The sequence below is a fragment of the Eschrichtius robustus genome, chromosome 3 (assembly GCF_028021215.1).
Source record: "Eschrichtius robustus isolate mEscRob2 chromosome 3, mEscRob2.pri, whole genome shotgun sequence".
Classification (NCBI taxonomy): Eukaryota; Metazoa; Chordata; class Mammalia; order Artiodactyla; family Eschrichtiidae; genus Eschrichtius; species Eschrichtius robustus.
This window is the reverse complement of record NC_090826.1, coordinates 38044562-38069043: the sequence shown is the minus strand read 5'-3', so window position 1 is coordinate 38069043 and position 24482 is coordinate 38044562. Positions and strand designations below refer to the sequence as shown.

Here is a 24482-nt window from a genome sequence, read left to right as displayed (position 1 = left end):
GTGATCTTCCTTCAAAATATTTAACAATTCAATGTACTTCTAAATATCCTGTCCAATGTACTTAAAAATCGCACACTGTAGAGAATTCCCTGGTGGTCCAGTGGTTAGGACTCAGAGCTTCCACTGCAGGGGGCACAGATTCAATCCCCGGTCGGGGAACTAAGATCCCGCATGCTTTGTGGCACGGCCAAAAAAAAAAAAAGTGGGCAGTTAGCCTAAAAATATGACTTGCCCCTATTCTGAAAGATTGAGATCAGAGAAAAGTTTTAAGTTTGTGCAGTCCTCATGCAATTTAAGAGAAGCAGAGAAGTAATTTTCCTCACTGAAACAATCTGAGTAGGATCTGAGAAGGATCTTCTGAAGAGTATGAGCTTTCTTTCCTTCAGTGTCAGGCTGTAGTAAACTTTACATTAATAAAGAAGGATCGTGTGGTGATTTCAGCCACAGGCTTTTAACTGGTAAGCTTCTTAATGATCAGAACAAGCTCTAGCTCTATAGTGTTATATTTGTTTGCTAGGGCTGCTTTAACAAAGTACCACAGAAATTGAAACAACAGAATTTTTTTTTATTAAGATTTTTTTTTAAATTTAATTAATTAATTAATTTATTTATTTTTGGCTGTGTTGGGTCTTCGTCTCTGCGTGAGGGCTCTCTCTAGTTGCGGCAAGCGGGGGCCACTCCTCATCGCGGTGCGCGGGCCTCTCACTATCGCGGCCTCCCCCGTTGCGGAGCACAGGCTCCAGACACGCAGGCTCAGTAGCTGTGGCTCACGGGCCCAGCCGCTCCGCGGCATGTGGGATCCTCCCAGGCCAGGGCTCGAACCCGTGTCCCCTGCATTGGCAGGCAGACTCTCAACCACCGCGCCACCAGGGAAGCCCGAAACAACAGAATTTATTGTCTCACAATTTTGGAGGCCTGAAGTCTGAAATCAAGGTGTTGGTGGAGTTGGTTCCTTCTGAGGGCTAAGAAGGAGGGATCTGTTCAAGGCTTCTCTCCTTGGCATGTAGATCTTCATGTTCACATGGTATTCTCTCTGTATATGTGTTTATCTCTACATTTTCTATTATAAGAACACCAGTAATATTACATTACAACCTACCCTTATAATCTCATTTTAACCTTATTAACTCTGTAAAGACCCTATCTGCAAGTAAGGTCACATTCTGAGATGCTGTGGATTAGGACTTGAACACACAATTCATAAAAAAATCTTGTAACAGGTGTGTAACAAAGTAAACAAGTTACCACTCTAGATTATGATCTTTCCACAGCAAGAATCATTAAAGTGAAAATTATATGTATATAATTTACTTATGAAATTTAAGTTACCTAATACTCGAATACTTATACAAAGGTAACGTATACCGGATGATACCATTTCCTGATTTAAATTCTTACAACATTGAAAATGTTTCTCCTTTTTTATGAGACTAAGCATCTCAAAAGACTAAGTTTTAATGTTAGAATTCAAGGTGTTGCTTCTGCTGTTTTAAAAAAGCTTTTGTGTGAGTTGACATGCAAAACTAGATAGAACATTAAGATGTCTCCAGCTTGACTTTTCCTAGTTTGTATGTCCTAGAGGCTTTATTCTTTTAACTATTTAACTATTTTTGACCAGCTGGTGTTATGTTTGGAGATAAGTTGCATCTATACTCTGCCAAATATCCTGGTAAAACCTGGAAAATGTGTCTAGCTTTTCTTTGAACATAGTTTTCCCTCGTGACACTGCTCCCTACTGACTTCAGAGCCACAGATCCTTTCAGTTCAAATAACTAGGTTGTGCCAGGTAAAAAGAGCTTGGAAACGCAATTCCCAGGGGCAACTGCAATGAAAACTCCACACTAGAGCCACGTATTATTTTCAGACACTCATGGATACGAAGTTTTCCTCTGAGGGTGTGTGTGTGTGTGTTTTCAATGATCCTAAAGCTCTAGCACAAAGGTTTTTCATCTTTTAATTTACATTTTTCAAAATAATTCAAACATTGAAAATTTTAAGTGGATGACTATAAAGTTCATAAAAAGACTGAATGAGAACTATAACCTAATATAACATGAAAAGGACTTGTTAAGGGTTTTCAAGCTGTTTCTCAGTGATTCCTTATAAAATAAAGATTTCTAGAAATGAAAAATAATTTGGGAAGAATAAATCACCATTGGTGGGAAAAAAGAGCTAAACTGGAGAGGCAGAAAAAGGTGATGCCAAAACACAACCTTACAAGGCTTCTAGCCAACATGCTAACGTCATCTACAGAGTAGTTTTATATTTATTCTACTTGCCTAAGTCTCTTGGGTCCCTTCTCTGGATAAAAATCTTTAACTAGTAAAGTGATTACAAATGAAAAAAAGGCCACTAAAGTGACTACTATCCTCAGGGCTTTGAACCAATTGGGATAATGTGGCAAGAGAAAAAGTTCAGTGTGTAATGCTATCCCCAAACCTATTATTACTGTGACTATAGCTTCACTGAGTCTTTCAGAAACAAAGAACGCAAGCCATGAAAACACAACAGGAGCTGCACTATTAGCTAAATTGAGGAAGTCTGGTTTGGCTGGACTACCTTGTGGCAGAGTAAAACCCCATCTGATCCCTCCCAAGAAAGATAGGAAACTGGCTCCATAAGCCATCTGAGTAAAAGCTAATATGGGAATATAAGTCTTTGTCATCACCATGACCAGTGGTGGAGCAATGAAGGGGATTAGTCCTGCCAGAGTTATGTATAATGCTGGCTTTGGGCTGTCAGGCAGGTAACTGATGGTTTGTGGTGGCCTGGCTGGAAGTACTGCTTGCTCTTGCTTCTTCTTAAAGCTGCATGGGGAAGTGTGATAATATTGTGTCTTGCTCATACACACTGGAAATGATGAGACAAGCCAAGGCCTTGGAAACAAGGAGGAAAAGTTCTGCTGGAGGCATGTTTTGAGAGAAAATGTTTCTATTCTCCTTCTGGCTCCTAGTCTGATTGTGGAAGGGTACTTCAGCATCTATAGGGAAAACAGAACGAGAAGACAAAAAACAGATTTTTAAAAAGGAAATCACCAAATGTTTTAGTCCCAATCTGAGACGATATAAAAACAAACCGCCTGCTTTCTGTTAGCACATCGAACTTAAAGAAAGGTTGGACTACAGGGTGATGTTATTATTGCTGGCAAAGACTATTAAACAGCTATACAACATACAAAAGAAACTACTGAATAGAAACCAGTGATATATTTTGGCCTACCACTAAACTTATCCCATGAAAGAAATATCTGAAGGAGGAAAAGCTAAAGACTAGGTCTTTAGTTTTTGGCATTCTAAACTGCCTCTTCTATTTATAAATTGCAAAAGAAGCAGCACTAATTACTGTGGAAATGCTATTTCATGTAGAGAAAATTAAGTTTTAGACACTGCATAATTTTCATAGCTTCACGCCTTTCTACATATGTCTGCCTAGAATTCTAGATTACCATTTTTCTATCTAGGGAATTTATCTTTCAAAATTCGGCTTGAAGCTTTCTCCAATCTGATGTAATCCTCCTATAAGTACCATATACACACTTCCATCATAATTCTCACAGTGAATTAAAATCATGTGTTTACTTGTCTGCCTCAGTAGACTTGAGAGCCAGGACCATATATTTTTATTTGCCTTAAAAAAAAAAAAAAATCCCCAGTGCCTTTCATGGTACATGGCCAAAGCAATAACCTCTCTTGCTGATTCTGTGCTTTAGTGAGTAGATTCCATACTTCAACAGTTAAGCAGATCAACATTAACTCAAAAAATGTTGGATTAAAGAAAAAAATGAAACAGTTATTTAAGAATCTTGGTGGTTACTCAAAATGCTAGGAATGATTCCATCTTGAGGGTTTTTTTGTTCCTTTTTGTCTAGAATGTTCTTCCCTGAGGTACCTGCATGGCTCATGGCCTCACTTCTGACCACCCTATTTATAAATGAAATCCTTAAGTCTACTGTCCCTGTTCCTCTTCCCTGCTCTATAGTCCTCCACAGCACTTACCACTTGACATATTAAATTTCACTTATTTATATTTTACTCTTCCCCCAATCAACCAGAATATAAGAGGATAAGGATTTTTGTCTTCTTTTTCACTATTGCCCAGCCAAGCAATGCCTGGAAAGTAGTGCTCAAATATTTGCTGAATAAACCAACCTTTGAAGATGCTCGAGAAAACTTCTGGATGAAGTAAACCATAGTGGGCCCCATTGAAAGTCTTGCTTAGGAAGATGCCACACAGTTCTGATTAATGTATTTTTATAGCTCAGTGGAGCATCTGAATCAGAAGCATGTTGCTGTGTACAAAACAAGATGTCATTTAATTTTCTTCACTTTATACATAACTTTTAAAAAGTTGTAATTTGTGATAATTTCTTCCATATAACAGTTTCCTTTGAAAACAATAATTAATGTTTTCAAAAAATCAGTAACATTAAGTAAATAGATCCTTTTCTTCTCTGAACCATTCTTTTAGCTTTTGCTGTTTGGTGTAACAGAAAGAGTAATGCACAGAGACAACAGATCTGGATTTTTACAAATGCCTCCATCATTTCCCAGCTGTTGTGACCTTGGGTAAATTGCTTCCTTGAAGTGCCAGCTTTCTTTAACACTGAAAGTCATAGCTTGTCTGGTCTATTAGTTATCTATTTTGGGACTTAGCTTAAAGTTATGATAGTAGCAATCAATACAATTAGCTGTGAATCAGGCATTGTAACTATGTAATTACTGTAACTATTGAATAACCTCATCAACTTGGTGCTGAAAGGCAGTAATAGCCTGTTAAGTTAGAGTGCAGACTTTGGAGTCAGACAATCTGGGTTGGAATCCTGGCTCCACCACGTATTAGCTATGTGACTTTGGACAAATTATTTAACCTGGCTATGGTGCAGTTCACTCACCTATAAGGCTTATGATAACTATATAGGGTCGTTGTAAAAATTAAGTAAGTTAATACATGTAAAAAGCTGAGAACTGTCCCTAACACAAAGTAGGCACTCAAAAATTACTAGCTATTATTCCCACCTTACACAATGTAAGCAACCAGTAAGTGGCTGAGTGAGAATATTATGAATCCAGATCTGTCATGTTTACATAAGTCCCATTCTTAACCAAAAGAATAAGGTGTCTAAAAATCTAAAACCCACAGTTGCTGCTTAATTTAAAAACGTAGTGAACTAATTTCTTGATTACAGATCTTAGGGCTGGTTCAAGAAATCCTGCATACCAGCCCGTCAGTGTCTTCATTCTGTATATATGTATAAGGAAGCAAGTTGGGAGTTAAGTTATCCCGGGTCTCTGAATAGATGTTAGATGACACCCACATCCACCTACTGACTCCCAGACACACATATCTGCAGGGCCCACACACTCACCTTTGTTCAAAATCACCTTCGTAAGGGATTTCAAAAAGCTCAACGCTCCCTCAACCTTCCAAACTCCCTAGGCACTGTGACATGTGCTTTCCAGCTCAAGAGTATTAAAGAGAAAAGTGACAGCCTAAAGGCCGGGGACGGCAACTGGTGAGGGGGTTAAGGACAAAGACCCAAGGGTTAATCCGCTCAATTTGAGTGAGAACGCTCAATATTTCCACTGCGCCAAATAAAAGAGTTGCAAACTACAAGCCTTAGAGCAGACATGAGAAAAGGGGACGAAGTCTGGACGCATCGATCCCCGGGAAACTTTGCCCAATAGTACCCGCGGCTTCAGGTAACTCCAAAGCCTTGGTGCCCCCCTTTCCCAACCTGCACCTGTGACAACAGCCCTACTACTCACTTGCCAGCGTCGCGCGGGGAGGTGGAAAGCTGAACTGCACGAACAGCTTGGTACTGTGGAAAAGCACTTCCGGCAAGTGGGGTTAGACAGCCCTCCCCACTTCCTGAGAGCGGAAAAAAAATGAGTCCGGGTGCAGACTTGACCAGCGCTAACTGGTTCCTACCGGGGAAAATCTTAGTTCTAGTGGAAGCCAGCTTTTGAAGTCTGTAGGGTATCTGAACGGTCCTTGCCTTTGTATTCCAGGTTTCCCAACCAGCAGAATCTGCCTCGCAGAGTTCGGGAAGGTAGAGTGCAACTACTGAAACCATCTCAGAGTGATGGTGGTGGAGGAAGGTAGGAGAGATTTGGAGTCTAGGCCAAGTATGACTTGGCCAAATTGCTTGCCGTCTCTGGAACTCATTTTTTACTTTGCATAACAGGGTTTCTAGGAGCGACGGGTCACATCTCACGCCTCATTAAGGTCCTGAACTAATACTATTTAAGAAAAAACAAAAAACTGTTTTCACTTCATTCTCTTTGCTGGTAACTAGAAACTTCGTTAAGAAATAAACAGCACAAGGGGCAGGACTTTCATTTCCATGAAAGGTATGAGGGTAAGAGCCTTTAGGGTGACCCGGAAGTTAGATTCCTTGGGGCACCCTCCGCTTTAACTTTTGTTTGTGGGCTATGTGACCTTGAGCAAGTCCCTTCCCTTCTCTGGGCCTCCATTTCACAGTCTATCAAAGGAAACGCCATCAGGCAATTTGCGCGTTTATCTGAAAACAACAGGAACGCTAGCCAGTTCCTCCATTCCTCAGGATTCTAGGTAGTCTAGCTTCCTGGTTGCCGACCATCACATGGTTTAGCCTCCCGTGCAGAATGGGCTCTGAGAATTCTTCCTAGTAGTAACACCTTATAGTCGTGATAGGCTTTCACTTTTATTTCCTTCTCTGCCATGTCAGCGCCACCCCTTCCCGTTGTGCGATACCCAATGAGACTCTGGGCCGGAGAAACAGCTTATCCACCCTGGCACAGGAGCAGGCTCCGGCCAGAAATCCGCCCAGCGCTGGGGCAGGGGCGTGTCGCCAGCGGTCGGGCGGAACTACCACTCCCAGCGTGTAGCGCGTCGGGAACAGCCGCGCAGGCCTCCAGAGCCCGGCCGTGCGGCCCGTTGGGGGCTGGAGTCTTAACGGCGCGTGCACGTGAAGGAAGGAAGGAGCCGAAGGTGGGAAGGGGTCGGAAAACACACGAGCCTACGAAACCGGTTTGTTAGTACTTGTAGAGGTAGTTTGGAGACGCGTGCTTGCCGAGAGGTGGGGTGTGGGAGGGTGCAGAATGAAGGGGCGGGGAAAAACGGGTACACACATACCCACCCACTCATTCACACGCGCCCAGGCCCTAGTGTCGGGAGAGGGGATGTGAAGGGGAGTACCAAACCCAGCTGGTCTCCGCCTCTGAGGCGGCGCGAGGAAAGGCAGTGTTCAACTCTGCAGAGGGGCGGGGGTTGACCATGCGCTGCCTCGAGCTGCAGTGGAGGGAGCTGGGGGCAGGGCAGGGAATAACCGCCGTTCACGCGGCTAAACGTTGGCAGCTTGGGGCGTCGGACGGGTCACCTGAACAGGGCTCCCGCGCGTGCGCGTGCGCCCTTGTGGGCGGTGCGAGAGGGTGGGCGTGTGTGAGGCGGGGTCAGATTGGGGGAGGGCCGGACTGGTCGTCGCTCCTCCCCCTCCACCCGCTCTGCCCCTCCTGGGCCGTGTGGGCCGGGCAGCCATTTTGGGAAGAGCTTTGTTATGGTTGTGGGCTCTACACCTCTGCCGGATCAGGAAGCTGGGGACGCGCCCTCAGACGCCGCGACTGGTCTCTAGCTGTAGCCCCGCCGCTGCCCGGTGAGTGGGAGTTCCGGACGACGGTGCGGTAGGGGATCTTGAGGGGTCCGGCGCAGGGCTCCGCCCGGTGCCTGACGGGCCGGCTGTTGAAACAAGTTGAAGGAGGCTCTCACACAGGTGGTTGGGTGTAGGTTGGGCCGGGGACCGGGAGCAGAGCTCACGGGTCGTGTGGTTCGGACGGGGCACCTTCCCCCGCGCGTGGAGCTTTGCACATGAGCGTCGCCGCGACTCTGCCGGAGCGCTCCTACTTCAACTTTGGTCTTCGGGTCGGAACGCTCACCTGCGGCTCTCTGGCTCCTCTCCAGGCGTTCTGGCTTGTTTGTGGTTGAGTAGCTTGGTTTACGGGTTTTTCTTTCTCCTTCTTAGAGTAGATCCAAGGGCTTTTGTTTTTCAGTGATGGAAAGTCTAAGGGAAAAACGCGTGTAAGTCAAATGTGGGGTATCTGAGGGGAAAAGAAGAGCTTTAATCCCCCACCCCTGTTCCCAGCGTTCCGGTTCCTCCTGGTAGCGAGGTGTTTTCGTTGATTTAGATTGTCTATCCAGCACCTACTGACCCCTCCCTCCCTGGAAACAAAAAAGGCCGGTCGATCCTGAAGAGTTTTAGTGAGGATTTTTTTTCTGTTTTACATCTGCCTCTCCCCACCCCCGTGAAATTCAAAAGAAAGGCTGAATCTAAAATGGCTGTAGCTTGGGGAAGTGCCCTGAGCTTGGTAACTTAAATACGTTAACATGTCTTAAATTCTTAGTTGTTTTTCCTACGGGGACAATAGCTGGATCTTTTATCTTTTTGCAGTTTGTGCCTTATGTTGAAGAGTCTTTGCTAGGTGAAAACAAAGGTGAGGCTAAAGTAGTTTGCTTACTCCGAAAGTTTACATAAGAGTGGGTGCGGTTTGGGTGGTTTTTTTTTTTTTTTTTTTTTTGGTAGTTGCTTATAGTTTTGAAATTGTGCTGTGGTGTTAATTTTATCAGCCAAGTTTGTGCTTTGAGATTGGTTTGCCATATTTGTTGAAATACTTGCTCTTAACTTTGATATTTATAGCTTATCTGGAATAAACAAAGTTTATGGTGGCTCATGTTTTAGTTTAGTACTAGAAGTCACATTCTTTGTAAATCCCTTCGAAAAGTAAAGTGATTGGTAGTCTTCAGTACACTTAGATTTATAGTTTGGTCGATTGCTGGCCTTTTCTAAGGTCTTTTATGTGTAATACTTGAAAGAGAATCAGAGTGCTGTTAAGTTTGGGACATTTATTAGGAAAGTGTAAGACAACAAGTGAAAACAAATTTTATATGTGGAGTGCCTGATTGTTGTGCCCTTTCAAACAAAAGGCTGTCTTTTTGTTTGTTGCCTATTTTTTTTTAAACCTTTAGATCCAGAAGTTTAACGGAAAACAAAAAGGCATAGGATGGAAACCAAAAACAGTTAACTTCAGTATTTGGGAAGATGCTTGAGTTTCAAGTTGCAATCTGTCTAAAAGATAAAATAATAAAATGCTAATTGTGAATGAGAAGGTTGGAATTAATAGTAAAATAAAGTGTCATCTTCCTTCCCTAGGGAGTCAGTTTCAATTTACCTTTCTACATTCTTTCAATACAAAAGTTTACTTTTGTCACCTCCCCTAGGATTTGTTGTTGTTCTTAAATTATTTTGGTGGTTTTACAGGACAAACATTTAAAGTGCTTTATAGAAATTACAAGTCAGTTGCTTTGTGTTTTGCTGTTGTTGACTACTGGACCTGTAAACTTGGGTGAGACCTTACTCTAATTTTTTTTCAGGATACTCAAAACAGTTTGTACATATTGATATAAATATTCTTTCAGTTGATTCTGAATAGTATCTTATCAGAGCTCTTGAAATTTGGTGGTGGTGGTAGGGTGTTAGGAAGCCATTTTTCTTTTGAATGAATTCCATCTTACCAGTTTTCTCATCAGTGGCTGTTTAGTAGCTTGGCTGAGGAGAGCACATGCAACCATTTTAATAAGTTTGGAATGACAAGAAATCTGGGACACATTTCTGCTTATAATTCATTTTTAAATGCTTAAAGATAAAACCTACAATTCTGAATCATACTTCAGCAGATTGCATATCTTTGTTTTATGATTCAGTGTATGCACTTAGTAATAACTCTAATGTACCAGAGGCTGACAGTTGCTCGAAGGGCTTTATATTTATTAACTTGTTTATTTCTGTCAGATAGGTATTGTTTTATCCCCATTTTTTAGTTAAGGAAAATAAGTTCAGAGATTCATCCAGCTAGTAGGTCGCAGACCCTGTATTTAAACCTAAGCAATCTGTTTCCAAGTCACTGTGCTTAACCATTATGGTTGCTACCTTTAACCATGAAAATAAAAATAAGACTATTGGAAAGGTGAGACACAACACAGTTTTTTAAGTATCCCAACTGAAAAAGTAGTTCATGGAAAAGGCAAATTTTGGTGTATGTATTTATGGTTTTTCAAATAATTGGGGTGGGATTGGATATCTAGGTGATACATAGAAAACATGCTGCTTCATAACTGACTATAGTTTCCATTGTCTGCAATTTGATACGTGGTTCTGCTGAGAGCTAGCTGACCAAGTCACTTCAAAATCAGACTCTGATTTTTATTTCCCACTGAAGTCTGCTCAAAACAAAACTGGCTACAATCAAACTTGAAAAATAGTTCAGTGAGATGAGCTGAACTTCTTTTGTCCACAGGTATATATCTTAATTAATGAGGTAAAATATTGCTAATGTTATGTAAATTGAATTTTTGTAGGTGATTTAAAATATACGAGGCAAATATTTAAAGGAGTCTAATAGTTGTTTTTCTTTACTAACGCAAATAAGGAGCCTTTGAGACTTCCTGGCGGTCCAGTGGTTAAGGTTGCATTTCCATTGCAGGGGGCGTGGCTTCGATCCCTGGTTGGGGAACTAAGATTCTGCATCCCACATAGGGCGGCCAAAAATAAATAAATAAATAATTTTTAAAATAAATAATGATAATCAGCCTTTAATTGATCTGTTGGAAAAATTATTTTTCATTTTTCAGACAAAATGGTTCAATCATTCTTTTAAGAAACAGTTTCTTTTAAGAAATGCTAGAGGCTGTACTATTGTACTGTTGTTCCTGCCTGTTAAGGAGTAGGAATACCTAGATGACTATAAAACATTTCTGCCACCCGAGAACTTAGTAGTTTAACAGATAAGCACAAAAATATTCACAAGATAACAACACAGAAAGCTGTCATTCTTAAAGGAGTTGATTTTTTAACATACTCATTAAGCTTACCTTCCTTTTCTGTAATAAAACTACTTTGCCATATATCAGTCAGATGTCAGGCTAGAGCATCACCAGCATGAACAAAGTTTTAGTGCACTTTTCTGAGCAGCAGGTCTGTTTATGTTGAAGAAGTTTGTTTGTTTTTTTTTAAAGAAAAAATTGAATTAATTTAAGTTTGGCTCTTCTTTATATTGCAGACTCTTGTTTCTGCTGATTATATGTTTAAATTTCATTATATTAAAAAGTTCTCTTCTGAATTACTGCTATCCTTGAAGTTTACAAGTATGTTGAAAAGTTGGTTTGGGGGTTCTTTGGTTAGTTAATTAAAAGGTAGAGCTATTCCAGTGTTCCAGCTATGTGTTTATGAATTATTAACTCTGCTTTTTAATTAGTCTTACCAGGTATGGTGGAAGGATAATAGGAACCATTTATTGTGGGCTTCATAAGCCAAAGACTTGTAACAGAGTCCAATCATTATTCCTTAAAACACTTGTTTAACATACTTGATATTAACTCTTCTATAAGTGGGTATACAGAGGATCCAAGAAGTTAAGTGGTTTATATAACATAGTGAGATGTGGGGACTCAGCTTTCTCCGATTCCAAAGCTGGGTTTTCACCACATCATGGTGGAGAGATAGCATGGTACGGTAATTAAGGACACCAGCGTTATAGCCTGGGTTTGAACCTCTGCATTGCCACTTACAGCTTTGAGACCTTGGTGGAGTTTTAGTAAGATTTCTGCCTTTTTCTTTCTCTGTTAAATGGGGATAATAGTACCTTCTCATAGGGTTTCTGTGGTAAACAAATGAAATAATATTTGTAAAGTTTTTAATACAATGCCTGCCCACTTGTTTTTTTTATTTTCCCTAGGAAAAATATCCAGGCACTATTCTTAACACTTTGCATATATTCACTCATTTAATCAACTTTCCAACAATCTCCAAATTACAGGTAATGATTTGAAGCAAAAAGAGGTGCCCAATGTTGTGTATGGAAAATTTTAGAGGCTCTGGATGACATTGATTTCCTGGAGAGAGGATTTACTTTTCTGTTGGCAGCTACATAAAGTATGGGAATTGATCCAAAAAAAAAAAAAAAAGGTGAAGTGACTTCTCCAAAGTCACACAGCTAGTACATGGCAGAGCCAACTAGATCCAGAGTCTGCTCTTCTAACTTAAAAGTAATGTTTGGATTAGAAGCACAGTTTATTCTTGAGAAGAGATTTCTAGATATGCTTGTAAGTAAAATGTGCTTGAAGTAAAACATATGTTTTGTAATATAGTAGTCACTACTATTAAATGTTTCAATTATAAAAGTATAGTTTTTTAAATGTGACAAATAGCCTATTTACTTATATTCATAGGAAATTGAAGCCTTTCAGAGTCAGCATAGCTGCAGATATTTGATAAAAGTTGTCACTACTTGAATGGCTTGTCTGTAGTGTAGTTGATACAGTGACTTTTGATTTTTGGGCGGGGGTGGTGGGCATGCCACTCGGCTTGTGGGATTTTAGTTTCCTAACCAGGGATTGAACCCGGGCCCTCCGCATTGAGACCATGGAGTCCTAACCACTGGACCGCCCAGGAAGTCCCAGATAGTAGTGACTTTTGGAGCAAATACTATAAAAAACATTTTTGCTGTTTTTAAAATCTTATAGTTTCAGTTACTTTTCATAAATCTAATCCACTTAGTTATATGAATCTTACAGCCAGAATTTAATGTGTCAGATTGCATCAGGTGATAAATGTACTCTTGTAACATACTATGCTTATTTGGAACTGTTGTGATTTAAGTAAATTCCATTTCTGTTAGTGGGATAGTATATAGGTATGGTTGCAGCAGGTGCTTGTCCCCTTTAAATGACAAAATATTGGAAAGGCAATAACTACCTGAGAAAGTTTATAAATTTTAGTCTTCAAAAATTTTATACTTTGTGAAATTAGCTTCAGGAAATGTTTTTTGAAAATGACTCGGAAGAAGGCACAATGATTAAAGTTTATTACTAATGGGGAGACTGGCAAGATTCCTGTGTTGGACATTCTACTAATTGGGCTTTAAGGTTATCCTTTGTTGTTTCTTTTGTCTGTTTACCATTTTAACCCTGTTCCAATATTGCCTTTCTGTGAATCTTAGTGGGAGAGGAAGCTGGAAAGGACATGTAACTCTTAACTTGTATGCATGCACACATATACTTTCTGCCCCTGGTAGCTGTGACCCAAGCTGTGCCTATCAAATACACTTGACTGGGGACTTGAATCTGGAGTGAGAGAGATACAAAGGAGCAAGGACAGTTTAGAATTAATTCTATTGTCTGGTGGCAGTGGCAGAGCTAGCTAGTGGGCAGTTTCCTGAGAGACTGTTCCTGTGATGTGACCTTGGTTGGTGGTTTTGACTGCTTAGCTTTACTTGAATTTTTACAGGTTTGCCAAATCATTCATTTTTTGAACTCCCAATATCCTGCTGATAAATTTCCTTTTCTGCTTAATCTACCTAAATACAGTTTATTTTTTTCAACCAAGGACCCTGATTTGTAAAATTGACTAATATAATTTGCTCCTTGGAAAAGATTTAGTTACTGCCTCTGTTTAGGGTGATCTAACTCATGAAGTAAAAAAACTTCCATGAATGTCTTTTTTAAAGACAAACTTAGAGAAGAATTTTTCCTTTTATCCACTCCCAATTCTTAAAAGCAGTAGTTCTTAACCTTTTAAAATATATCTGGGGTAATTAAGACCTGAGCACCATTAGTTTATTAAAGCTCCCCATGTAATTCTGTCTTTAAGTAATTCTTTTATTATTACAAAAACAGTGTTGTGATGTGTAGATAGAGTGTACAGGTATGCAAAAATAAAAACCTGACATTCCTATCATTCAGAAGTCACTACTGTTAACAACTTTTGGTGCATTTTTCCCCCAGATCTTTCTCTAAGCACATATGTGTAGGTTTTTATTTTTATTTTACTAAAATGAGATCAGTTTACAACTTGGCTTTTTTTGCTCAGTGATGCCCACAGTCCATGTTCATTTCCTCTAGTATGCAGGTTCTATTATTCAAATTTCCCCAGCTGATCCAGAAAAATGTTTGTTACCACTGGCTATCCAAACTGTTGATAGTATCTAAACTAGGACTTTTTCACATATAACACTTTGTTTTGGGAATTCCCTGGCAGTCCAGTGGTTAGGACTCAGTGCTTTCACTGTGTGGCCCGGACTCAATCCCTGGTTGGGGAACTAAGATCCCGCAAGCCTTGCAGCAATCAATCAATCCCACTTTGTTTAATTTCTTTATGTCTCTTTTTTTTTTTTTTTTTGGCTGCTTTGGGTCTTCGTTGATGCACGCGGGCTTTCTCTAGTTGCAGTGAGCAGGGGCTACTCTTCGTTGAGGTGCGCAGGCTTCTCATTGCGGTGGCTTCTCTTGTTGTGGAGCATGGCCTCTAGGTGCACAGGCTTCAGTAGTTGTGGCTCGCGGGTTCTAGAGCGCAGGCTCAGTAGTTGTGGTGCACGGGCTTAGTTGCTCCACAGCATGTGGGATCTTCCCAGACCAGGGCTCAAACCCATGTCCCCTGCATTGGCAGGTGGATTCTTAACCACTGTGCCACCAGAGAAGCCCTCTTTTTGTCTCTTTAATCTAGCTTTGTACTTATTTTTCAGTGACACTGACTTTGAGACTGGACTGGTTGTCCTGAGAATGCTTCTGTACAGTTGCATTCTTGTGGTATCTCTTAGCTCGTTTCTTTCATTCATGTATTTTTCTCTAAAGTTTACAGCTAAAAGTTTGATGGATTTATATCTAAATACTTTGTCGAGAATACATCCTAGCTCTATCTCATTTTGCATCATGTTATAAAGCACATAATACCTGGTTGACCTACTTTAGTAATGCTAAGGTTGATCCTTGGATTAAGGTGGTGATAGCTGAGTGCATACATTAAACAGTAAGATTTCCCCCCTTGCAACAAGAAGTTAATTTGGATGGTGCTACTTTGTACTGCGTTCCCAGTTTCTTATCAATCACTGGCCTAATTTTTTTAAAGACAGCTTTATTGAGATAGAATTTACATAACATAAAATTCACCCACTTTACATGTACAATTTAATGTTTTTTTGTTTTTTGTTTTTTAGTTTATTCACAGAGTTGTACAACCATTGCTGCTGTCTAGTTTTAGAACATTTTCATCACCCCAAAAAGAAATTCCATAACCGTTAGCACTCACCTCCTCAACCCTAGGCAGCCACTAATCTCCTTTCTGTCTCTGTGGATTTGCCTATTCTGGACATTACCTATAAATATAATTATACGGTATGTGGTCTTTTGTGTCTGGCTTCCTTCACTTAGCATAATGCTTTTAATGTTCATACCTGTTGTAGTATGTTTCAGTACTTTTCTTTTTGCCGTATAATATTTTGTTGTATGGTTATACCACATTTTGTTTTTCCATTCATCAGTTGATGGGCATTTGGATTGTTACCTCTTTGCAGCTGCTATTAATAATGCTGCTGGGACTTCCCTGGTGGCACAGTGGTTAAGACTCCGTGCTCCCAATGCAGGGGACCCAGGTTCGATCCCTGGTCAGGGAACTAGATCCCTTGTGCCACAAGGAAGATCCCGCGTGCCGCAACTTAAGACACAGTGCAGCCAAATAAATAAATTTTAAGAAAATAATGCTGCTGTGAACATTCATGTCTAAGTTTTTGTGTGGATATATGTTTACATCTTTCTTGGATCCTTCTAGGAGTAGAATTGCTGGGTCATAGGGTTAACTGTTTAACTTTTTAAGAAACTATTTTCTGAAGTGACCCTATCATTATACATTCCCACCAGTAGTCAGTGTATGATGGTGTCATTTTCTCCACATCCTCAGCAGCACCTGTTATTGTCTGCCTTTTGATTATAACCATCCTAGTGGGTGTGAAATGGTATCTTATTATGGTTTTGATTTGCATTTCCCTCATGGCTGATGATGTTAAGCATCTTTTCCTGTACTTACTGGTCTCTTGGGTATCTTGAGAGAAATGTCTATTCCTTTGCCCACTTTATTCATTTATTTATTTATTTATTTATTATTGCTGCGTTGGGTCTTCGTTCCTGCACGTGGGCTTTCTCTAGTTGCCGTGAGCGGGGGCTACTCTTCATTGCGGTACGCAGGCGTCTCATTGTGGTGGCTTCTGTTGTTGCGGAGCGCGGGCTCTAGGCACGTGGGCTTCAGTAGTTGTGGCTCGCGGGCTCTAGAGCGCAGGCTCAGTAGCTGTGACACACAGGCTTTTTTGCTCCGCGGCATGTGGGATCTTCCTGGACCAGGGCTTGAACCCGTGTCCCCTTCATTAGCAGGTGGATTCTTAACCACTGCACCACCAGGGAAGTCCCTTTGCCCACTTTTTAATTGGGTTATCTTTTTATTATTGAGTTGTACAGGTTCTTTTTTTCTTTTAATTGAGTTGTAATCGACATACATCTTATTAGTTTCAGGTGTATATGATAATAATTTGATAATTATAGCATATATTGCAAAATAATCAACACAGTAAGTCTTGTTAACATCTGTCACCATATAGTTACAGAAATTTTTTTTCTTGTGATGAAAACTTTTAAGATCTCCTCTCAGCAACTTTGAAATATGCACTACAGTATAATTAACTGTAGTCACCATGCTACACCTTACATCCTCATAGCTTATTTATTTTATAACCAGGAGTTTGTACCTTTTGACCCCCTTCACCTATTTGGCCCACCCCACCCCGCCTCTGGCAACCACCACTCTCTTCTCTGTATATGAGCTTGGTGTTTTTTTAGATTGCACGTATCAATGAGATCATATGGTGTTTGTCTTTCTCTGTCTTATTTCACTTAGCATAGTACCCTCAAGGTTCATCCATATTATTGCAAATGGCAAGAATTCATTCTTTCTTATGGCTGAATAATATTCCAGTGTGTGTGTGTGTGTATGTATGTGTACATACACACCACATTTTCTTTATCCATTTATCCATCAGTGGACACTTCCTATATCTTGGCTATTGTAATAATGTTTCAGTGAACGTGGGAGTGCATATATCTTTTCAAGTTAGTATTTTCCTTTGCTTTGGATAAACACCCTGAAGTGGAATTGCTGGATTATATGTTAATTCTATTTTAAAATTTTTGAGAAACCTCCATACTGTTTTTCATAGTGGCTGCACCAATTTACATTCATGCCAACAGTGCACAGGGGTTCCCTTTTCTCTGCATCCTCGCCAGTACTTAATTCTTGTCTTTTTTTTTTTTTTTTTTTTTCCAAGGGATTCCTTCTGTCTTAGAAGTTTTCATCAGAAGGCCAAGGTTTTGTTTGCTTGTTTGTGTTTTGGCTGCGAGCCTTGTGGGATCTTAGTTCCCCCACCAGGGAATGAACCTGGGCCCTCGGCAGTGAAAGCGCCGAGTCCGAGTCCTAACCACTGGACCGCCAGGGAATTCCCAGAAGACTGAGGTTTTTGTTTTTGTTTTGTTTTTTGACATATGTTACATGGAGCTTTTTATTTATTTATTTATTTATTTATGGCTGTGTTGGGTCTTAGTTTCTGTGCAAGGGCTTTCTCTAGTTGCGGCAAGTGGGGGCCACTCTTCATCGCGGTGCGCAGGCCTCTCATTATCGCGGCGGCCTCTCCCGTTGCGGAGCACAGGCTCCAGACGCGCAGGCTCAGTAGTTGTGGCTCACGGGCCCAGTTGCCCCGCGGCATGTGGGATCCTCCCAGACCAGGGCTCGAACCCGTGTCCCCTGCATTGGCAGGCAGATTCTCAACCACTGCGCCACCAGGGAAGCCCCTTATTTCTTGTCTTTTTGATAATAGCTATTCTAACAGGTGTGAGGTGATATCTCATTGTGATTTTATTTTGAATACAGTTACCTTATCAGGTATACAACGTGCAGATCTTTTCTCTCAGTGTGGGTTGTCCTTTCACTTCCTTCATGGTGTCCTTTGGAGCACAAATGTTTTATTTTGATGATGAAGTCTAATTTACCATTGCCTAACCTAAAATCACTCCTGTGTTTACTTCTAGCTCTTACACTAAGGCCTTTGATCCACTTGGAGTTAATTTTTGTGTGTGGTGTAAAATATGGTCCACATTCATTGTTGTTGCGAGTGGACATCCAGTGATCGTGGCACCATCTTTTGAAAAGAAAGACCATTTTTTCCCCATTGATATATCTCGGCTTCTTTGTTGAAAATCAGTTGGCCATACTTACTGGTTTTATTTTTGGATTCTTGGTTCTGCTCCATTAATCTCTATGTTTGTCCTTATGTCAGTATGCAGAATTGAAGCCCTTTATATATTCCTTTTTAATTGCATGTCTTTGTGTCTTTCATCCTGAATTTGGTATTGATAATACGCTTGCATTTTTAAATAATTTTGTTTTATATGACTATATCTCAAAACTATCTAATATTGTTACTCATCTGTTAAAACCTTGTATCGTATAGTTTTTAATTTTTACAACTTTTTTTACAACTATTTTGTTCTACTTTGTGAGAGTCACCCATTTTGCTTATACATATCTCTAATTATTTCCTGCTGTACAGCATTGTACACATATACCACAATTTAATCAGTCTATTGGTGGACATTTGGGTAATTTAGTTTTTTGTCTACTATATACAATTCTGTAGCAAACATTCTTATATATTTTGTCTTACCTTCATGTGTGATTAAGATTGGTGGGTCACAGCAGTCCCACTACTGGGCATATACCCTGAGAAAACCATAATTCAAAAAGAGTTATGTACCACAATGTTCATTGCAGCGCTAGTTACAATAGCCAGGACATGGAAGCAACCTAAGTGTCCATCAACAGATGAATGAATAAAGAAGATGTGGCACATATATACAATGGAATATTACTCAGCCATAAAAAGAAACGAAATTGAGTTATTTATAGTGAGGTGGATGGACCTAGAGTCTGTCATACAGAGTGAAGTAAGTCAGAGAAAAACAAATACCATATGCTAACACATATATATGGAATCTAAAAAACAAAAAATGGTTCTGAAGAACCTAGGGGCAGGACAGGAGTAAAGATGCAGACGTAGAGAATGGACTTGAGGACACGGGGATGGGGAAGGGTAAGCTGGGACAAAGTGAGAGAGTGGCATTGACATATATATACTACCAAATGTAAAATAGATAGCTAGTGGGAAGCAGCCACATAGCACAGGGAGATCAGCTCAGGAGATCAGCTCAGTGCTTTGTGACCACCTAGAGGGGTGGGATAAGAAAGGTGGGAGGGAGATGCAAGAGGGAGGGGATATGGGGATATATGTGTACGTATAGCTGATTCACTTTGTTATACAGCAGAAACTAACACAACATTGTAAAGCAATTATACTCCAATAAAGATGTTTAAAAAAATTTCAGAAAACAAAGAAGAAAGATTGGTGGGTCATGGCGGTTTCACAGCTTGAACTTTGTAATTTGTCAAACTGTTTTCCAAAATGGTTGTATAAGTTTACGCTCACACCAGCAATATATGAGGATTCCCTGTTGCTGTATATTTTTATCAGCACTTGATAGTTTCAGGATTTGGTTTTGCCAGTTTGGTGGGTGTGGAATAGTATCTCATAATTTTACTCAGGTTTTAAAAGTATGTATGAGTTTATGAGTGATTCAGAGTAATATTAAGTGTTTTCTTAATAGAAAGAATTGTAGTGGAAGAAATCTTAAAGGTATATTATGTCCTCTTTTGGTTCATTGAAAGACATCAAATTTCATAGCCTTTAGAAGTTCTTAGGTACAAATTAATCTCCTGAAATTAAAATAAATAACAAGGTAGAATATGGCTTTGGGCTCTTTTCTGTGATGAAGTATCAGTGTGAAGGTTAAAAATAAACTAAGCAAGGCACCAGTAACCCTGGAGTTCTCCTTATTGAGGACTTGGGAGGGAAACTGATGCGCAGTTAGGAAATGAGTATAGATTACTGTAGGGTTCCTCAGTCCTTTAGAGGCAGTGAAAGTGATAGACATAGTAATATTCTTTTCAAATCATGAGATTTGGAAAGGAAATTTTAGGGCCAGTGAATATCTGAATTTATCCAGAGTTAATAATCTTGGACTCTGCAGTTAAAGGAATAAGGAATGTTCAAGGAGAGCTCTTAGGAACAGTTAAAGGAGATACTAATTGATAGAGTTGTCAACATCTCTTAAAGAAATTATTACTTGGGACTTCCCTGGTGGTGCAGTGGTTAAGAATCCGCCTGCCAGTGCAAGGGACACGGGTTCGATCCCTGGTCCAAGAAGAGCCCACATGCCACGGAGCAACTAAGCCCGTGCGCCACAACTACTCAGCCTGCGCTCTAGAGCCCATGCGCCACAACTACTGAGCCCACGTGCTCTAGGGCCTGTGCTGTGCAGCAAGGGAAGCCACCGCAATGAGAAGCCTGCGCACCGCAACGAAAAGTAGCCCCCACTCACCACAACTAGAGAAAGTCCGCGTGCAGCAACGAAGACCCAACGCAGCCAAAAATAAATAAAATTTAGGGAAAAAAAAAAGAAAGAAAAGAAAAGAAATTATTACTTAATGGTCATCCTGTCTGTAGTAAGAGATTACCCCATTTGCTATTAATTTAATCCCTACCAAGCATAGGGGAAATAAATATGTAAACAGGTAAATATAATGCATTGTGATGGATGTTTGAGTATAGGTATGTGCATGATATAATGCTTCTTGAAGTAGAAATTCCATGTGAGAACTAAAGACCTGAAAATGAATGAGGTGGTGAAGAGATTCCAAGGAAACAAAAGTGCTGCATCAAAGCGTTTAGGTAGCCGTTATATTTACAGAGCCAAAGAAAAGAGTCAGAAAAGAATTAATCAAGGGTAAGAAGATCACCAGGATATCTTGATGCAATGGTTACCACTCTTGTTGCTCCCTGACAAAGATTATACCGGCCCTTTGTGAATATTATCAGTATAAGGATGCCAACTTTCCTCTTTCCCCTCCTTCCTTCCTTCCAAACATGAGTTGTCCTTTTTCTCAAGATTTTCTTTTACGGCATTATTGCCTTTTCTCGTATGAAATGATAGTATTAGGATTTTTTTTTTTAATGTTCTACTTATCCAAATAAAATTGCCAACCTGTATCAGCCCTTGAAACATATTTTGAAATTTTATAGTTGATGCAGTCCAAGTCTGCAAACTGCTGCTCTAATGATGTAATGTCATGGAAACCAGGAGAAGGGTTTTAAGATAGGACTGGCCCAGGAACATGTAAACAGTGTAAGCTATTGTGGGTGGTGATTCATAAGTTACTAACCTTTAAGAGTATATTGGTCAGGGTTCTTTGTTGTAGAAAACTAAAATGTTTAAAAGCATGGTTTTGTGTGTTCTTCAACCGCAACCAGCTTCATGGGTGATGAACGGCATAAGCAACGGTTGGATTTAACTGAGGTGGGACTTTTGGGAGTTGGGTACAGGTCATGGAGAGAAGAGCCAGAGTTGAGGGAGTTACAGTGATGGACTGAGTAATTTAAACTACAGAACTCTGCAGACTAGTCTCACTTTAAATTCATGATAACTTACAAGTGTGAACCCTTATTGTGCTGGGAAACTATGATATCTCCTTTTTCATTGACTGCAGCTCCCATTTCATACCCTAACTCTCCTCAAACCTGTAACTCCCTCCCTTCCCTCACCTACCCATTGTTACTCTTAGCTGAAGACTTTTTACTTTGAGAAGATTAAAGCAATCAGAATAGACATTCTAAGCTCTCATTGCAGCAGTACTCAGGTACTCTGCCTTCCCAACTGACACCATAAACGAAGTATGTGCAAACCTACTGAAAGCTGATCTCTGCTGATGCATCAGATCCCTCTCCTCTCACCTCCTTAAGAACATTGTTTCAGCAGTTTTCTGCATCATCAACTGCTTCAGGTTTTTCTTCTTTACTGGGTCATTCCCATCAGTGTACCAAAAGTAGTTCTTTCTTTTGACCACACATCTCCTTCTAGCCACTACCCCATTTCTTGGTTCTGTAGCAACACTCTTCAAAAGAATTTTCTGTACTTGCAGTCTGCAATTCCTTCCTTTTAAACCCCCCGAACCAGGCTCTCACTATTGCCCTTATCCAACATGGTCACTGAGAACTTTCATGTTGCTAAATCCAGTGGTCAGTTCTCAGTCTTCCATCTCATTTAATGGCCTTTGATATAGCCGGTCATTCCTACTTTCTTTTTTTTTTTAATTAATTATTTATTTATTTATTTATTTTTGGCTGTGTTGGGTCTTCGTTTCTGCGTGAGGGCTTTCTCTAGTTGCGGCAAGCGGGGGCCACTCTTCATCGCGGTGCGCAGGCCTCTCACTGTCGTGGCCTCTCTTGTTGTGGAGCACAGGCTCCAGACGCACAGGCTCAGTAGTTGTGGCTCACGGGCCCAGTTGCTCCGCGGCATGTGGGATCCTCCCAGACCAGGGCTCGAACCCGTGTCCCCTGCATTAGCAGGCAGATTCTCAACCACTGCGCCACCAGGGAAGCCCATTCCTACTTTCTTGAAATACATTTCTGCTGCTTAGCTTGAGTCCCCACACTCTCTTTAAAGTTATAATACACCAAAGTTCCTCTCTGTCTACATTCATTTCTTTGGTGATCTCATCTAGGTCCATGGATTTAAATGAAGTTTCTATTTCTAGTGTATACCTCTACCATGAACTGTAGATTCATATCTGGCTGCCTAGTTAACATCTCCACTTAGATGTCTGATAGGCACTGAAAAGTTAACATGTTCGAAAAGAGTTTCTTCGTCATTATTTGTGGAATCTACAAATTAGTAGAATTCCTAAGAGTTTAGCAAAATGGCTTGATATGATTTATACCAATAGTAAACAGTATTATCATTTAAAGGAAATAACACAATTGCATAAAATATATAAAGTATTTAGGAGTAAGCCTACGAAAAAAGGTACGTAAGGTCGTTAGGGAGAAATATTTTAAACTTTATTCGAAGATGTTAAAGAATACCTAAGTCGGATATTGACCATGCTCATGATTTAGAAGATTTATCAGAAAAATATTCTCCTGTATTGATCTAGATTGGTTCATTGGTATTCCAAGCAGTGTCATAACAGCCTCCTATCCCCAGTTTGACGTGCTTGTTTTATATTTTATATGAACGGGCAGAGTGCCAAAATAGCCAAGGCCTTTAAGGTGTATGTTTGTGGGGAGGCTTTGCCATACTATATATCAAGATATTATTATAAAGCCATAATTTAGTTAAGACACACATGGTTGTAGCATAGGAATAGACAAATAGACCAAGGGAACAGAAGTCTGGAAACAGACCCGTACGTATATAGAAACAATTTATAATTGAGCTGGCCTTTTGGGCAGGGGGGGTGTGGCTTATAGGGTCTCAGTTCCTCGACCAGGGATTGCACCCGGGCCACGGCAGTGAAAGCCCGGAATCCTAACCACTAGGCCACCAGGGAACTCCCTGAGCTGGCTTTATAAATCAGTGGAGAAAGAATGGTTTGGGACAATTAGTTACTCACGTGGTAAAAAATGAAATTGGACCTGGACCTCATACCGGATACAAATCAGTTCCAACTGATTGATGTCTTAAATGTGAAAAGCAAAACTATAAAACTAAGAAGATAATATAGGTAACTTCTTTGAACCTTGGAGAAGAAAGGCTTATATACATTAGATGCAAAAATACGCATCATAGGTACTTCCCTGGCGGTCCAGTGGTAAGACGCCGCGCTTCTACTGCAGGGGGCACGGGTTCGATCCTTGGTTGGGGAACTAAAATCCCACATGCTACGTGACGCAGCCGGAAAAAAAAAATCATAAAGGGAAATGATCAACAGCTTTGACTACATTTTTTAAAAAATTTTATTGGAGTGTAGTTGATTTACAATGTTGTGTTAGTTTCAGGTGTATCGACTACATTTAAAGTAAGAACTTGTGTTCATCAAAAAAAAAAAAAACGACGGGGACTTCCCTAGTGGTCCAGTGGGTAAAACACCATGCTCCCAATGCAGGGGGCAGGGCCCAGGTTTGATTCCCTGGTCGGGGAACTAGATCCTGCATGCCGCAACTAAGACCAGGCGCAGCCTAAATAAAATAAACTAATTAATTAATTAATATTAAAAATGTTTTTTTAAAAAAGCCATGAAGTTGGAAAAGATATTTGCAACACTATAATCAGAGGATTGGGGTCTATTGTATTCTCTTACTTCAGATAAGCAAAAGATCAGCTACCAAAAGAATGGTAAAATGATAAGAATAGATGTTTTACCAAAAAACGAAACACAAAGAGATGGTAAATAGATTAAATGATGCAAACAAAGACTGCGTTAAGTCATCATTTTATACCCACCAGCAGAGCAAAGAATAACTGCCAGTCTGGCCATACCTAACTTTGTGAGGGTGTGGAGCAGATGGAAATCTAAAAATAACCACTGCTGGTGGTATAAACTGGTGACCTGATTGGAAAGCAATATGGCATTACCTTGTGAAGTTGAAGATGTAGTACCTATTAGTCAGCAATTCCTTCATTTATTTATGCATTCATTCAGCAAATATGTATTGAGTACCAACTATACAAGACTGTTCCTTGTGCCTTGGTTC

The 24482-nt window shown here is 40.2% G+C and overlaps 2 protein-coding genes across 5 annotated transcripts in view; one reads left to right on the top strand and one right to left on the bottom strand.

The window, feature by feature from the left end:
* Nucleotides 1-544: 544 nt before the first annotated feature.
* TMEM69 (transmembrane protein 69) lies at nucleotides 545-5837 on the bottom strand. The gene is made up of 3 exons (XM_068539792.1): nucleotides 5766-5837; nucleotides 4149-4288; nucleotides 545-2980 (listed from the first exon to the last, which is right to left on the bottom strand). Exons 2-3 carry the CDS (start codon nucleotides 4200-4202, stop codon nucleotides 2267-2269), a joined length of 768 nt encoding a protein of 255 aa, XP_068395893.1. The 5' UTR covers nucleotides 4203-4288; nucleotides 5766-5837; the 3' UTR covers nucleotides 545-2266.
* Nucleotides 5838-5954: 117 nt separating this feature from the next.
* GPBP1L1 (GC-rich promoter binding protein 1 like 1) overlaps nucleotides 5955-24482 on the top strand; it is a 56444-nt gene continuing 37916 nt past the window's right edge. The window contains exon 1 of one of the 4 annotated variants that reach the window (XM_068539781.1): nucleotides 5955-6098. The gene's annotated coding sequence lies outside the window, so the exon portion shown is untranslated. Of the gene's footprint in view, nucleotides 6099-6824; nucleotides 7009-7507; nucleotides 7631-24482 lie in introns of those variants that run through there. The other 3 variants (XM_068539780.1, XM_068539779.1, XM_068539778.1) reach the window with 3 other exon arrangements.

Excerpts from the sequence above, each read along its gene's own strand:
- TMEM69 (XM_068539792.1), bottom strand. The coding sequence starts at position 4,202 with ATGGGGCCCACTATGGTTTACTTCATCCAGAAGTTTTCTCGAGCATCT. Across the intron at positions 2,981-4,148 it reads TTTCTCGAGCATCTTCAAAG|ATGCTGAAGTACCCTTCCAC; the intron begins GTTGGTTTATTC and ends TTTTCCCTATAG.